The sequence below is a fragment of the Lathamus discolor genome (assembly GCF_037157495.1).
Source record: "Lathamus discolor isolate bLatDis1 chromosome 2 unlocalized genomic scaffold, bLatDis1.hap1 SUPER_2_unloc_1, whole genome shotgun sequence".
Lineage (NCBI taxonomy): Eukaryota > Metazoa > Chordata > Aves > Psittaciformes > Psittacidae > Lathamus > Lathamus discolor.
In genome coordinates, this window is record NW_027069094.1 from 383,844 (window position 1) to 400,210 (window position 16,367).

A 16,367-nucleotide genomic window follows, 5' to 3' on the forward strand; every position below is an offset into this window, starting at 1 on the left:
ACCAAAGGGGATAAAGCAGCTGAGAGTCTTTATGTTTCAGGACTGTTGCTGTAATATGTGTGTGTGCTGAGGAGGGGATTTGTTACCAAGTTTTCTTGTGAAGTATTACACCATTGCTCTGAGACACCTCAATGGGAAAGACTTGGCTACAACATCAAAGGAGCTTGTGTATCTAATCTTTTCAGATTACCACTGTAGAGACCACTTTGTTGTTAAAGCTCAAGAAATTGTTTCTGACAGAAGCACTGGGCCTGTCCCTGTGCGTGGGTCAGTAACTCATAGTACTTGTTGCTGTTCAGTGCCTGCTGACTCTTGGTAAGGCACTGGTGCCCTTCTGCGTGCCTTTTGGAATTGACAGCTTTCTTTTTCTTGAGCTGTAAGGTATGTAAAGGGTTTCAGTTTAAGGCACACAAATTCAGGTATCACCGTATGAGATGGGTGTCTCCTGCTATAGTCTAGAGCAATTTATAATTAGTGAATTTGAGATCAATTTTCAGTGTTGTAATATTTAACTGAATCATGCTTGGGCTCTGTTACTTCTATGAATAGGGCCTAGTGCACTTGCTCTCTAGTTTTGCTTTTCTTTAGCCAGTTGCTTTAATAAATACAATGATTTAATGAACTGTCTTGGGACATTTGTGTTTTATTTTCTACCTGGACTCCAGTGATGCCTTTGACATGGTCACCTTTAAGATCCTCATAGTAAAGCTGATGAGGTATAGGCTGGATGAACACAGAATGAGGTGGCTTGAAAAGAGCTGGCCCAGAGGGTAGTGATCAGCAGAACAAAGCCCTTTGGGAGGCCATTAACTAATGGTGTACCCCATGGGTTGATACTAGGGCCAGTCCTTCTTCGTTAGTGATCTACAGGCTTGAAAACAGCACCAAACTGAAAAGTGTGAAGTCCTGCATCTAGAAAGGAATTGCTTCATGCACTGGCAAATGCTGGAGAACAACCAGTTGGAAAGCAGCTTTGCAGAAAGACTTAGGACTGCTGGTAGATACAAGGCAGCAATGGGACCTGGCTGCAAAGAAGGCAAATGGTGTCCTTATCCTGGGCTGCATTAGGAGGAGTGTTGTTGGCGGTTGAGGGAAGGGATCCTTCCCCTCTGCTCTGCACTGGGGAGGCCACACTTGGAGTGCTGGGTCCAGTTCAGAGCCCCTCACTATGAGAAAGACATGGGCATGCTGGAAAGAGCAGTGAAGCACCACAAGGATGATGGAGTGGAGCACCTCACCTATGAGGAAAGGCTGAGAGAGCTCCCTGCAGAGCAACCTGCTCCTGGTTTTTAGATTTAGGTTTTCTTTTGCTTTTGTTTTTGTAAGACTAATTTGTATATTTTCAGTATTGCTTTATATCAGTTATTAATGTCATGCCTCCTGATGATGCTAGTGAGTAATAGCTAGCATTTTACATGGGTATACAGAGAGAAGCTTTGGTGAGTTCTTCCATGTCTTCTGCCAAGCAGGTTTTATTTTTGTTCTGATTTGATTTGATACTAATCCAGCAGTTTTTCTCCAATACATTTTAAGGCACCCAACAAATTAAACAACTCACAGTTACCTTTTTCTGTTTCTGTGTGCTTTTTCTCACGTAGTTTGTTGCTTTTTTTTTTTCAGTATTCATGACAAGAAGATTCTCTCTTAAAGAATTTTTTTCCTAGTAATGAGCTGTCCATCTGAAGATGTTTGGACGAAACTGTGTATCTGTCCAAGCTGTATTTCTCTTGACAGCTGGAGCAGGCCTTGGCCAAGGTAGGTGATACTCCGTTTTTAAAGGTGGAAAAAGCTCTGTAGCTTTCCTTAACTCAGCCTCTGCTGAGTTCCATCCATGAACTGTACATGGCAGTTCAGCTTTTTGTCAGCAGAGGTTATTCTGAGCCATATTTTTCTGATGTACATTGTTCAGTGCTGTTGAAAGATTTGCCATTGTGAGCACAAATCAGGAGAGAAAAACCTCCTGAATATTTCCATTCATGTTCATTTATCCCTTCTCATTAAAATGTCATTACAGTAGCTCCCCTTTACAATTGACAAATGTGTTCTTAAGCCAGTTTGTAAATTCACATCAATTAAACTGTTAGAATGGAATGGGGGTATGTTTTCCAGCTTCCTTCACTGAACTTCCTACCGCTGCTCTACATACTTGTGTCCACGTTTCCATTATTGATACTTTTCAGTTTCTATATTTGCAGTTTGTTCTAATTAATTTTCCTGTAACTTTTTCATTCAGTTCTGTAAATTCTTGAATATCTCTTTCATCAAACTCAATATTTTGTGCGACATTTACATCATCCTCTCCTTTCTCAAACCTTTAAAAGTCATTAGTATGGTCCTTCCATAGGGCATTCCAAGAATCAGTCACTGTCTTACTGCTACTTACGTCTCAGAAATATTCCCCTTATGGAGCAGGAATGTTTTTTCAAGGCATGCTGCAGCTTTTGAAGAATTCACACACTACTGATTTGATTTGTCATTTCTTTCAACTAATGTATTTGTCATAAATACAGAATTTTGAAGCTGGCACTGTTGAGTGGTTCTAAACTGAGGCAGCATTTGGTGGTAAGCACAACTTCAGTGTTCAAAGGCAAATTACAGAGCAGAGCTGGCTGGCTGCTCTACTGAGCATCAGCAGGGTGGTAAGTGCTGGATTATCTGTGTGACTAGAGCAGCTCACTAACCAGTATTCTGTAATAACTGGATGTTACTCATGCCTCATCATCTCAACACTAGTGACCAGGTAGCAAAAGTAGGGTTACATGTTTCAGCACCCCCAGGTTTCCTGACGGGTTCACATTTGAAGTCGCCACATAAATTACCACATAACATTAAAATGTTGTGGGTTTTTTTATGACCTCAGATTCAGGAGCTTGCTTCTCCAGAGCAGGAAAAGCATTTGATGATACGTTTCTAAGAGCTGTGTATCTTCCGTTCTGAAAACATGTTGCTATGCATACCTCTTTCCCCTGCCTAGAAAAGAATCTGCAGCCTTTTGGTCAGCACGTACTCATTTCTCCTTAAACCTGGCTGTAAGAGATTCGGGGTTTGCTTTTTAATTCTGATAGCTATGCTTGCTTGGTTTGAGAACTCCTGAGCAGGAGTGCAGTGTGGTGGTGGGTCACAGTTCAGCATTCTAGTTTCTGCAAGGAATGATGGAACCAGAAGATAGATGATGCACTACTGAAGATGCTGGAGACAAAATCCCTTTGAGTGGACCGTAAGTCCGAAGTCATTTGTATTCGTATATGGTGAGAAGTCCTGTCAAACTTGCATCAAGCAGTGGTATCAGTACTAATACAGAAAGAGACTTCTGGGATGGACAAAAAAAACCCAAACCCAAACCTGACAGCCTACCTTCCTGATAAGGAAGGCTTCTTGTGTACCATAGTAGCAGAGGTGAGGGAAAAGCTCTAAGATTTGTAAAAGTAATTGTTTTATTATTGATTTCTTACATGTATGAAATTTGAGGTAAGATTACATGTTCACATGTGAACCAGCTATAGGTGGTTTTAGGGGCTCCCTCTTACAGCAGTATGTTAATACTGCTGATGTTTTGCTAGTGCTATCTATCTCAGATAAGATACAGGTAGTAATTATGCAGGTACATACTATATGAGTGCATATTTATAGACTGCTTTTAGTTCAAAGTGAAATAAGTTGATTTAAACTAATGCTCTAATTAGTAAGCCCTTGCTTGGCTTTGATACAAGGTACAAAATGAGTTTGTACTTTGTACATGCAGCATAAAAAGTAGGGGAAAACTCAAAGAAGGGGAATGAGCTTGGGGTGGGGCAGGTGTCTGACTGCAGAGAGTGAGGTATTGGCCCTTAATGGCAGAGCTGAGGACAGTTACCTGCTCCTCCCAGGAAGGGCTGTGTCTTTGTGATGCTGGCTCTCTGTCAGTCAGGATGGCTGTTTGGGGCCAGTTACAGCCTTTGGTACAGGAAACTCTAGTTCTGGTTTAGCTGGGTAGGTAGTTTTTTTCTTATCAAGACAATCTCTGCTTTTTGTCCACATGCAGTTGGTCATGGATCAGTACCTGTGTGGCCCAGCTGCAGTTTTGCTGTTGATGTCCACAGAATTGATGTACACTTTCAAGGACATGATAACTTAACAAGTCATTTATGTTAAAGTTTGTCAGACGAAGGACTCTAACTGGGATGGAACATTTGACATTCTTTACCCAAGCATGTATCCTGGAAAGGTCGAACTCAAGGATGTACAGTCATGATGTTTCAAACACTTTGCCAACTTGGCGAGACAGTACAAGATCCTGGAGTCCTTACCTGAACTGTTTTCATTATAATACTAAAATGCTCTACTTGGTGCTTGTTAGGCCACCCCTGGAATACTGGGTTCAGTTTTGGTCCCTGCTGTACAAAAAAATATGGACAGGCTGGAGAGGGTCCAGAGAAGGGCCCCAGAGATGATCCATGAACTGGGCAGCGTATGAGAAGAGGCTGAGAGAGCTGGGACTGTTCAGCCTGGAGAAAACAAGGCTCAGGGGAGACCTTGTCCCATGTTCCAGTATTTAGAGGGTGGATATAAAGAAGCTGGAGATTCCCTTTTTACAAGGACTCCCATGGAAAAGACAGGGGTGATGGGATAAGTTACTCCCAAGGAGACTCCAGTTGGACACAGGAGAAAAAGTTTACCCAGGGAGAACAATCAACCACTGGAATAATCTCCCCAGGGAAGTGGGGGATTCCCCAGCATCAGATACTTGTAAGATTCAGCTGGGCAGGGTGCTGGGATACCCTGTCAAGACCATGGGCACATTCTCTGCGTCCAGCCCTTCCTATGGATGGAATTAAGAGTCTCTCTGCAGTTGGCATCAGTACTTGCCTTCAAGTTTGTAACACCAAGCAGCCCATTCTAGCATTTGTTCTCATTCCTGAATTTACCTCCCTCTCTTCTATGCCATTAAGCAGGATGTTGGGTTTTAAATCCGTGCCAGTGCTGAATGTGGTAGCTGAACTGCTGTATTTTACATGCATCATCTCACCCCTCTGTCCCAATTTCCCTTCCCGCTACTACAGTTTCTCTGGAGCAGAAACTCCTCACCAGGAGTAAATCTGCTACTTCCAAAACAAGGAGTCCCGTTCAAACTGCGTAAAGGTGGAAGTAAGAGTTCCTGGTTTGGGTTATCTATCTTCATCCCCTTTCAGTACAGATGCCAGTTTTCTACCAAATTCAAAAGTAGCACATGCTCACTTTGATATTCCTGCAGTTGGCATTGATTTACGTGATCATTAATTTCTGCACACAGAACCGGGAAAATCACTTGTATGCTTGCTAGAATATAGGGTGGATAAGAATAAGAACTGACATGTTGATGTAGGAAATGCAGACTTCACACAGGGCAAACTACGTTAACTAAAGGTTCTAAAATGTAAAGTAAACTTTATTATCCTTAAACAACAAAATAGATTTCTTTGGTTGTACAAATTTCACTAGTTACAGTCTTGATGCGCTAATTTTCCCTCAGAGTCTCTCAGGAGAGAATGGGAGAGAACCCAGAGCCTGGCACCAGGTACCGCAAACGGAAAGAAAAAGAGAATCACAAGTTAGTCACCAAACCCAATCCAGGATTGTTTCCAAAATTGCTGTTGTTAAAAAGCAAATGCTAAAATTAGATTTAAAAAGGAAAAGCTCAAATTGCTGATGATGGAAGCAGCCACAGCTGCAGTTTGAGATTATCAGAGTCCCCCCTTCAAAGCTCTGTAAAATCAAAACATACAAAATTAGTTAAAATGATCCACTGGGTTTTGGCATGAAGGGAGAGTATCAACTAAAAGAAAAACTGCATTCATTTCTTTCATTCAGCACATACACAAGCAGAAGTACCTGTCGCTCCCAAGCCACTGAAAGGCTTAAGGTCCAACTCTGGTCTTACTGCTGGAGGGGTTCAGCAGGGAGCACCAATGTATCAGGTTGGACAGGTTGGGTCCCTGCCAAGCTCGGGCACCTTTCTCCCTGTTAGAGGCATTAAAAAACCAGAAAACAAAAAAGGGGGATGTTTTATTTCAGCATTGGGCAGCAGAGACCGATTTCAGCGCTATCAGCAGCATCTGTCTCTTCCATATCTGCAGAGCTCCCTTGATACAGAATCTGTTCACAGCCCTTTTTCCACCCATGGAAACTGGGAATCACACCCTCCTCATTTTCATTTTCTCCCTCCTGCCTGGGCAAGCATATATCCTCCCTGTGCTACATGGAAAGGGGTCTGAAGCCAACAAGTTGGCAAACAGTAGAACTGTGTAGTTATTGCAAAGCATAGGCCAGACCCATTGTACTTCACTTTGCTCCTCGAGAGCTCCAAGCTGGGCACCTTGTAACGTCACATTTCACTTTACCCACCAGTATCCTCCTACCTGTAAGACCCCTTCACTCCTAACCTGACCCCAGCAACGCCACTTCCTACCCTTCCCCGTTTCCTGAATCCTAACCCACTATCTTATCTGCTGTTTACACCTCCTACCTCTGTCACCATATCCTAATCCCCAACTACCCAGCTCTCTACTGCTGTCACACATGCACACTTCTACACTCTGCTACAGCTGCTCAGCTCCTCTCTCATTTCTATCTCAGATCAGTCCCGGTGCTGACAGAAGCTGGCTACCTGGCCTCCTCTGACAGTCAGTGTGCTTGCTAAGGGGTTCACACTGCACGCAGGAGATACACACCTTATGTGTACACCCAGGTAGTACCTGTCCCCCAGGAGATCACAGAATGCTGTCAGGAGCAGTTTCCTATGCAGGACAGGTTGCTGTGCTCACATAGGCAGTGGCACAGAGCTGGCACAGGCTCCTGCTCAGTCAGTTGTCTTTGCTTGAGCACACAGTTACCAAGGTCAGAGGCAGGCATTTCACTGGAATTCCTTCTGTTTTTTCTTTTTTTTTTTTTCTTCTTTTTGCCTCCAAGCCACCCATTTCCACACGCTCCCAAAAGCAAGTGAGGTGACACGGAGGGGAGAGGTGGGAGGAGATGCTTTTTGGCAAAAGACTGGAAATTAAGTAGGAGCAAAGGCAGGCTGGACCTTCCTTCTAACTCATGCCAGAGGAGAAGCTCCCACAGTAAACCACTAAAAAATCCAGGTTGAGGAAATAACAGCTGGAACCCAACACACTCTCACACTCATATTCTCCCTGTCCTACCCTTTCCCCACACACACTATTTACAGGCTAACAAGCTGCAGCTGCCCACTGTCCTACCCACACCTCCTCTCAATTTGCCACCAGTAAGTCTAGTGTTGTCCCATTTTGTTCAGGACATGCCCCAGTGCATCGTTGGGTGAGAAAAGAGGGCGGTTCACAGCCTTAAAGGAAGTTAGTTGACCACAGTGCTCCCTGGGGTGCTCAGTTCCCATCCAGAGTCCAGGAGGCAGCAGTGTGGGCAGCCCAGTGCTGTCCCTGGAGCACAGGAAGCTCAAGAGGCCTGTGCTGGGCTATTCCATTGCCCAGGTCCATCAGATCTACGTAGGGACAGCAGCCTCCAAGCTGCGCCGGCTGTGTCGGAGTTTGCGTTTGCTGCTGTACAGGGCCATTTCTTCCAGTGCTGATGAAGTAGGTGTTGATGAATCACGTGTCAGTAACATTTGCTCTTCCTCTGGCTGCCCATCCTCCTCCTGGGGAACTGTGAGGACAAGAACAGGTAAGGCTTTAAGAGAAGTGCCAGGTTAAGCATAGAGCTGATGCAGCTAACATAGACATAAGGGTACACCGAGGTGCTGAATTTGAGACTGCACTGAAGTGTTAGTGATCTCCAGTAATCCCATGACCAGAGCTTTTAAGTGATGTGTTCTGACCTCTGTGGGTTCTGGGAAGTCACATGCGTGAGAAGAGACCTGCCCCAACCCTGAAAATTACTGAAAGTGCCATAGGAAAAATCAGCTCTGCTGAAAGGACTTGGGTGTCTGCTGGTGTCCCCAGCACGTCACTAGTTTCAGTAGTGGTGTGCACTGAAGAGCAGTGTGCAAACTAACAGCTATAGTTACCGTAGCTAGAGGTGAGAGTTGTGGCCTTGCTTAATGTTGAAGTTACACAACTAAGTCCTTTCTGTAAATTTAAACTGTGACTTGTGTCCCTCACCAAAGGAACTCGCCAGGAAAGATACACTGGGGCAGGGCCAGACCCTCAGTTAACTTGATCTCAGGCCTTTTAGGATGTGTTCTGCATGTAAAGTACACTGCTGTTACAGGGGATCCTCACCCTCCTGAAAGGAGCTTGTATCTGATGCACTTTGACATCTGCCCTTTGTGATAATTTGGCTTGAACGACTGCTGTGAGACACTTCAGTAAAAAGGGAAAAGTTCCACAAACCCATACATTTTTCCCTTCAAATGCAAACTGGCTCCTGGGAAGCCTCTGAAGTCTTTGAACAAGGCAGATTATCTATGAAGATCTACCAGATCAAAGCTGTAGTGTACCCAACTCTACCCAATGGCCTGTCCTCTGCTCTGGAGCCAGACTCCAAGATGCAACATCCCCATTGTTACAGTACTCAAGTATGAGTATCTGTTGTAATTTAGAATCCTTCTGGGAGTATTAACCGTAGCATGAACCTGTTGTTTGAAAAGGCCTCAGAACCAAATGTAGGTGACAAACCTGAGTGACAAATCTGCCATCTTGGCAGGACTCTGGGCTTGGAAAGCAGATGACTGACTTCCAGATAAGGCAGACAGGTATAAATGAATGGCACGGACACATGCAGGCAAAAATCCATATTGAGGGGGGAAGGAAATCAGTGTGGCTTGGGAGGAACTCATTCCTTTTAAAACCTCTTTGACTAGAATTTGCCAAAAGAGCCATCAAACATGCAAGTTCAGTGATCTCAACACAGCAAACAAAACTTTTACAACCTGCTAACTGCTCCTCAGCCAAAGCTCTTAATGAAAACAAGCTGCCATGGGATAAGGCAGAACAGCCCTTAGGGTTAAAACACAGAAAAACCTGCAAGAAGATGTTACCTGCTATCACAACACAGAGCAGCAATCTGTATTAGTCAGTATTTGGTAACTAATGAGGAGTAGAAGTGATAAAGGCTATATTAAGAGAAACTGCTGGTTGTACCAAGCTGTGTATCAGGGTAGTCAAATAAAACTCAGTGCCACAGAAGAGCATTAGGATTTTACAGAGTTGAATGGGCAGTGATGTGGAAGGTGAAATTTACTGCGAATGTGAAGAGATTCAGGTAAGAAATAAATAGCTCTACAATTAAAGGCCTCTGGCTTAGGAAGTGCTAAAACACACACTGTTGTAGCCCAGAGTAGTATTCTCAAAGGAGTAACTTTATACTTTTCTTCTTTTATGTTCTTTTCTTGGCATTCCCAGTAGTTTGCATCAGCCACAATACTGGAGCAGGCAGAACCTCGTGCTGTCTCAGGGGGTTTATTTTTATGCTGTTGGATAATGCTTAAGCTCAGTAAAAGTAACATAACCCCGACTGCACATAGACAGCAACATCCTGAAAATGAGCTTATGATTCTGTTGTCGTTAGGGGGAGCTTTCTGAAAACATTGGCACTTCTCAGCAAGACCATTTCATTTCAGAATTAGATATTGGAAAAGATGTGAGAACATACAGAATGCCTTCTGCCACTCCATCACCTCATCACGTACCTATGTTTGCAGTATTGCTTGCAGCCCTTCTCAACCTTAAAAATAGCACAGATGAAATAAAAAAGGTCTGAAGGGACATGGGAACAACTCCCATAAAGAATAGGATTGTTGAGCCTAGAAAAAAGGTAACTGGTAGGATACTTGCCTGTATGAAAGGTACAGAAAGAGGGAATAGGACACAGTTATTCACTGTACCCCAGAAGAGCCAAGGAAATGATCAAGAAACAGAATTAAGTAAAATGCCAGCAGAAGTACTCCTAAGGAGCAGGGAGGTCCTGCCGAGCTCCACACTGCTACTGCAGCCACCCAGACTGAAGTGGGAGATAGTCTGAGCCTGTCTATTCTAGCTGTGGACAGAAGGACACACCTTAGCTAGGAGAGCCTGATGAGATACAGCAGTCAAAGCTTCCATTCCTGTTGAGTTAGGGAACCACAGACACAGATCCACAAGCACAGACTTGGAGACTTGCCTGGTTATTCGAGCACCAAATCTCTCAATTCTTAAACCAGGATGAATTTATCTGCAGCTGCCTGCTGCAGGCTGCAGGATTCTTTGCTCTATCAAAAGGGGTAGACCCTGCCCAATGAATGTCACCCACTTCCAGCAGGTAACAGAAGCCAGAACTTCCCACCTATGTTCTACCCTCTTTACTCCAGAATACAAACCCAGAAGAAAACCAGGCATGCTTGTTAAACACCATTCATCATTAGCCATCCCTAGAGCACAATGCAAATATCCTACCCAAAACAGAACGTGGCGAGTTTGGAGGTTTCATTCTAGAATGGACAAAAATAAGACATTGCTTCAAGCAGCAAGAAGTTGAAGTCCTCAGGGTTGATGCCACAAGGAGGCAAAGGGGAACCCTCTAGAACCATGGTGAGAAGCAAGCAGTACAGAGATGACTCCTTTGGCCATGAGCTTACCTGAGTTATTTCTGTCATCTACGTATCTGAGGTCATCAGCTGTATCAGGTGACTGGAAGAGAATAGAAGACATGAGCCTCCGCTTCTGTAACACCAGTGCCAGGTAATTTCCCACCTCCAGCATTCAAACACACTCCAGAGAACCTTTAGCCCTCAAAAGTGCTGGTAACTCAGTGTATTACTACATGATTACAACATTACTCCTCTGTGCTAAAGTCAAGCAGACCCTTGCCTGAACTGCAGGATGAGCTGTGTGCTTGCCCATCAGAGCTCTCCCTTCTCTGTGCATGTGTAGGAAGGAGAGGACTGGAAGTGACATGAAAGGCAGAAAGCATAAAGACTGTAGAAAATGAGTAGAAATATGGGAGGACAGCAAAGACCAGCTACTTTTCCTTGAGAGTCCCTAATTCTGCCCCTGCTCTGTTCCCAGCCCCAGCTGCTTACACAGAATCAACTTCCTTTTTTTCTATTCAGGTGTGTGTAGAGAATGATGTGGGATAGGGAGCAGTTACATCCAACACATGGCAGAGAAACAGCTAAGGGATAATCATGAAACCACCACCACCTCCTGCTGATTTTAAAGTCTTCACAAAACGAAGTCTCCAACCACCAGAGCTGCCTGTAGCTCATCAAATCAGAGCGACACCAGCATAACAACTTTGCTCATGGTGCAAATCAACCGAACCACACAGCTTGGTGTCATCAGCAAACTTGCTGAGCGCGCACTCAATCCCACTGTCCATGTCACCGACAAAGATGTTGAACAATACCGGTCCTGAGGGACACCACTCATTACTCATCTCCATCCAGACAACTAATAATGGCTAACTGCCCAAGAATCCTCAAACTGCAACTCTGCTAAAGTCAAAGTCAGCCTGGTTTTGGGGATGACACCTTGGACCTGGGATCTCTGTGTCATGACAGCAAGTTAAAGCCCAACATGTGAGTACTTGCTAGCTCTCCACACACAGCACAAAGGTAACTGCACGTATTGCTTCACTGTTGTTACAGGTAACTAAAAAACCAATCATAACCATACAGTATCTGTTCAGATGTGACAAATGCCAATCAGTTAATGACTAATCCAGACAACAAGAGAAAGGCAATTCACAGTCCTGGGCAACTGGCTCTAAGTGGCCCTGCTTGAGCAGGGGTGTCAGACAAGGTGACCTCCAGAGGTCTTTTCCAACCCCAAGTGTTCTCTGATTCTGTGACAAAGCAGCTTAAATGAAACGAGGTTCTTTCAGGAAGGAGAACCACCCCACCACGGTGCTCACCCTTGAAACTTGATCTTCTCTTACCACATGGTAACTTCACAGTTCATCTACAGCAGTTACAACATATGAGAATTGGCATCACATATGCTGCTTGGGCAGGATGCTGGATATTTATATATATGTAAATATGTATGTATATGATGTGTATGGATGTGTGAGGTTAACATTTGCACCAACTTACAATTTGTTTGCCATCATTTCTATGGCTTTTTCTTCCTTTTTAGTTGTCATCTTTCACTTAAACCATTTCAGGATCAACTGAGGTGAGGATGTATCATAGAATCATAGAATAGTTAGGGTTGGAAAGGACATTATGATCATCTAATTCCAACCTTCCTGCCATGGGCAGGGACACCTTGCACTAAACCAGGTCATGTAGCTGCTTTCTATTTGAAAAGCTTTTGTCATTCATTTTAAAACTGTCTGGACCAACTTTTTCCCAATACCACCTGACTGAAGTCACCAGTAAACTCTCAGTTATACAGCACATCAGGCTCTCACTGCCTCCGCACAGGCAGGGCCTTTGAAAAGGACATCCTCAATCATTCAGCCTCTGCTCTGAAGGTCACTGCTTCATGTGCAAGCCCTGATCCATGTGACAGACAGCTCAGCATGCAGTTTATACCTGGATTTCGTAAACAGGTTTGGAGGAAGGAATAGCAGCAAATTCCCGGTAGTCAAACTTCTTTTCAGACATGGACTAGAAGGGACAGCAAAAGAGAAGAAACAGAGAAGAGAGAGTAAGGGGAGAGAAATGGATGGAAAACCAGCAGCAGGCTGAGCAGTCACTCTATGCAGAGATGAAACCAGAAACACAGCATCATTCTCAATTGCTACCAAGAGTGCCAGGATACAGCCTCTGAAACTGAGGCATCTCTTGGACACTGCTCTGGTGTCAGGGCAGGGCTCCCAAATTGCAGAGAAAACATTATGTGCTGCAGTAAAATGCACCTGCACACCAGGTTAGGCAGAAAGCCTATTTTCATGGGAAGATTTGTGGCAAGATTCTTGATGGCTGTGGCACAGCCAGGGTTTAATCCGAAGTTGGCTGCTTGCACAGCCTTGGGCAAAACCAGGTCTCCTTTCTGGGAAGCTGCTCCACTCTTCCATTTGCCTTACTAATGCTGACAGTTCTCTGCAACAATGACCTGGTGTATTTATACAGGCTCTTAAAGATATGCTTAGAAAAAGGAAAATACTGATTTCAGCTGCTGTTCTCAGTTTCATGCTGTTGAGGAAACAAGGGGCAAAGTCTCTGAAGTAAATAGCTTTCTGACCATGGAGATGAAGAATCAAGAAAACGATGAAATAATAAAAACACGGAGCCAGAAACCAGCTGTTACATCATAGTTGCAAAAGAGTACGGATCCCTCTAGCAATGGATATGGCAGAGCTCCAGCCACGGTGCTCTCTTCACCTGTCATGCATTATTTAAGTCAGGATCCCATGGCCCACATGCACAGCCCACACCCAAGCCAAATGACTGAGAAATCCCAGGATGATAGGCCAGATACCAAAAGCAAGCAGGATTTCATACCAGCCTTCCTGGTGAAGTGATGTTTCTGGGACTGCAGTCTGCAAAAGATAACAGAGAAGTGCTTTAGTGAAGGTCTGTATTTGTGCCACAGCTCCCCAGACCTGCCCCTTCCATTTTGCAGCTAGGGTGTGAGGAAAGACTCTGTTCAAAAAAGATGCTGCCTGCTCAGAACAAACACCTTGTTCCTCTTCTTCAAACAGTCATAATTCTGGTTTTATTTCTGCTCTGGTTCCCTGGAACCTGAGGGTGCCCCCTTCATGTTTTCTATAGATCAGGCCCATCCCCTGTGCTGAGAGATCTCATGTGCCCCAAAGGACCTTGCAATCCAGGCTGAAGGAGGCACTTGCTGTCAGCAGGTCTGCTCTCAGGGAAGTTAAAAGCCAGAGAAGTCTTAACTTCTTGCCTCAGGGAATGGACGGCTGTACAGTACCTTCCAGTGGTGTTGGTGATGGGGTGGGGACAGGTGAAGGTGATTCTGCCAGCTGCTCCAGTGTGCTGCGCTTTTTCCCCTCCTTGGACTTGGCAATAACCATCTGGGCTTTCAGAGCATCCTGTTCAAGTGATTTCATCCTGTCTCAGAAATGAGGGAGGGAGAAAAAGACATCAGACATTGCCTTCCTGCTAAGACACAATGCCACCTTCTGCACCCAGCAGCCAGACCACAGTCAACAGGCTGAGTGCAGAAAGGTGAAACCAAGCACCCATGGTTCCCTGAGGCAGACAGACTTTCAAAGCAGGAAAGAACAGCTTGGTTTGCTGTCACCCTGAAATACACATGCCACTGTATGTGCTGAACAGAGCCTAGAGCTAAGCATCAACACACTGAGAAGCTGCAGGCCTTCCCAGAGGTGCCATACACAATGGGAGAGCAGCCCAATCTGGGAAAGGAACTGCAAGGGTTCAAATGAGGAAGATCAGTTCCCAGGGCTTTGCTCTCCTCTGGGCTCTCAGTATGTTGCATCTTAACCCTCTTCAGCCATCAGGCCATTAAGAGAAAACTAAGAAAAAGTGGGCTCAGCCCTCAGCAATGTCTGCTGCCATCTCCCAGTCAAAGAGACCCAGCTTCCCCCCTCATCCTGAGTAAGACAACTGCCAGTAGTCTGTGGGACCTCAGGGAATGAACACCAGCAACCACTAATGTTTCCTCCCTACCCCTGGCAGGCCACACCTGGGAGCACTGCATTGGGATGTAGGGATACAGACATGCAGCCGGCAGGGAAGGGGCTGTGCACACCTGGATTGGCTTCCTGACCCAGGGGTTCTTGAGGCGTGACTCTGCATTGCACTAGACATCTGAGCTGGCCTGGCCCCAGGAGCAGGAGCCCACTGTCGGGACTGGTACAGCTTCCTGGCCAGATCCTGCTCGTACTGTTTAATACTGTCTTCAAAAGCTGAGGATCTGAGGAGGAGGAGGAGGAAAAGGAGGAGGAAAAGGAGGAAGAGGAGATGATGGTGATGAACATCGCAGCAGACAAGCGCAGGGAAAGAAAGAAACAGATATAGGAACATACCCTGGCAAGGAGAAATATGGGTCTGATATAGGGGTAGCCTTGATTAAAACAGGACCCTGCCCAACACCAACTGCTGCAGAAGAAGCAGGAAACTCCAAAGGGCAATCTGGGATGATCTGCCTTGAGAGCCTCAGCATCTAGAGACTGCCTCAGCATCTAGAGACTGCCCTCCTCATGGCTAGCAGGAGAGGACTGGAAACCCCCAGCAGACCATTGGAAATGGTCCAGGAGGTAGTTACAAAGGTGTGTGTGTACATGTGAAGCAGACTGAGGGAGTACATGGAACGAGTGAGTGCATGCACACAGCTGTTGACAGTCTCTTAATGTACGTCTGCATACATACATCTGACCACGTTAGTGTGCACCTTTGCACACAAGAAAAGTGGAAGCAAAACGAACAAGCACATTACGAAAGGTCTTTCTGCCACAGGCCCTGGAACACAGGCAAGAGGTGAATGTGTCTGTAACACTGTGTGTGTATGGTGGCAAAACTGCCAAGATGTAGACAGCCTCTGGACACCTGTCCCCTTCAGTATCACAGAATCATAGACTCACAGACAGGTTTGGGTTGGAAAGGACCTTACAGCTCATCCAGTTCCAACGCCCTGCCACAGGCAGGGACACCTTTCACTAGGGCAGGGTGCTCCAAGCCCTGTCCAACCTGGCCTTGAGCACTGCCAGGGATGGGGCAGCCACAGCTTCTCTGGGCACCCTGTGCCAGCACCTCAGCACCCTCACAGGGAAGAGCTTCTGCCTAAGAGCTCATCCCAATCTCCCCTCTGGCAGGTGAAAGCCATTCCCCTTGTCCTGTTCCTACAGTCCCTTGTCCAAAGCCCCTCTCCAGGTTTCCTGTAGCCCCTTTAGGCGCTGGAGCTGCTCTAAGATCTCCCCTTCACACAGCAGGGGGGGGGTTGGAGAATCCCCTCCCTGACCTGCTGCTCACGCTGTGGTGATGCAGCCCAGCACACAGATGGTTTCTGTATATGTGCCTGTACCTTCTCAATCACACTCTTCCTACGGCACGAATGTCAGCAGCTGTGTGTGCCGAGAACACTCATATAGGTGGGGTCCCAGTGTGTTTGTCCCAGCAGAGCACAGGGGGATGTGCTGGGGTGGGGGAACACATGTCCTGGCAGAGCACTGATGACACAGGGAGAAAAAGGAAAGCCCAAGAAGGTGCAAACTGATGGGGTCACGAGTGACAGCACACAGACCAGAGAACTGGAAAGAAGCAGAAGATAGAAGATTAGAAAGAAAGTAATAAAATCAGTGGCATGCACTTAAAGAACATTCAGGTTAGTGAGGCTGCAGCATCATGTGCAGAGCAGTACAGTCCTCCCTCTCACAGCACACAATGTGGTGCTGCTTGGGGGCCTCTGGAAATAAGACCTGAGCCCTGGCTGCCATCACATCACTGTGTTATGGTTACAGAAGAGGGATCCTAAGACCACCAGATCACCCTGAGAGATGTGTGGTAGCAGGGGACAGTCCATCTTTGT

At 45.7% G+C, this 16,367-nt stretch overlaps 1 protein-coding gene across 17 annotated transcripts in view; it reads right to left on the minus strand.

Annotated features, from left to right (window-relative positions):
• Positions 1-5,383: 5,383 nt before the first annotated feature.
• The window catches only part of SCRIB (scribble planar cell polarity protein), a 101,633-nt gene continuing 90,649 nt past the window's right edge, over positions 5,384-16,367 (minus strand). For 15 of the 17 annotated variants that reach the window (XM_065664202.1, XM_065664190.1, XM_065664200.1 and 12 more), the window contains 5 exons: positions 13,788-13,927; positions 13,358-13,395; positions 12,446-12,520; positions 10,544-10,595; positions 5,384-7,635 (listed from right to left, as the gene is read on the minus strand). In XM_065664202.1, the coding sequence (XP_065520274.1) occupies positions 7,475-7,635; positions 10,544-10,595; positions 12,446-12,520; positions 13,358-13,395; positions 13,788-13,927 (466 nt within the window). In that variant the 3' untranslated portion in view covers positions 5,384-7,474. Of the gene's footprint in view, positions 7,636-10,543; positions 10,596-12,445; positions 12,521-13,357; positions 13,396-13,787; positions 13,928-14,591; positions 14,757-16,367 lie in introns of all 17 variants that reach the window. The other 2 variants (XM_065664204.1, XM_065664191.1) reach the window with 2 other exon arrangements.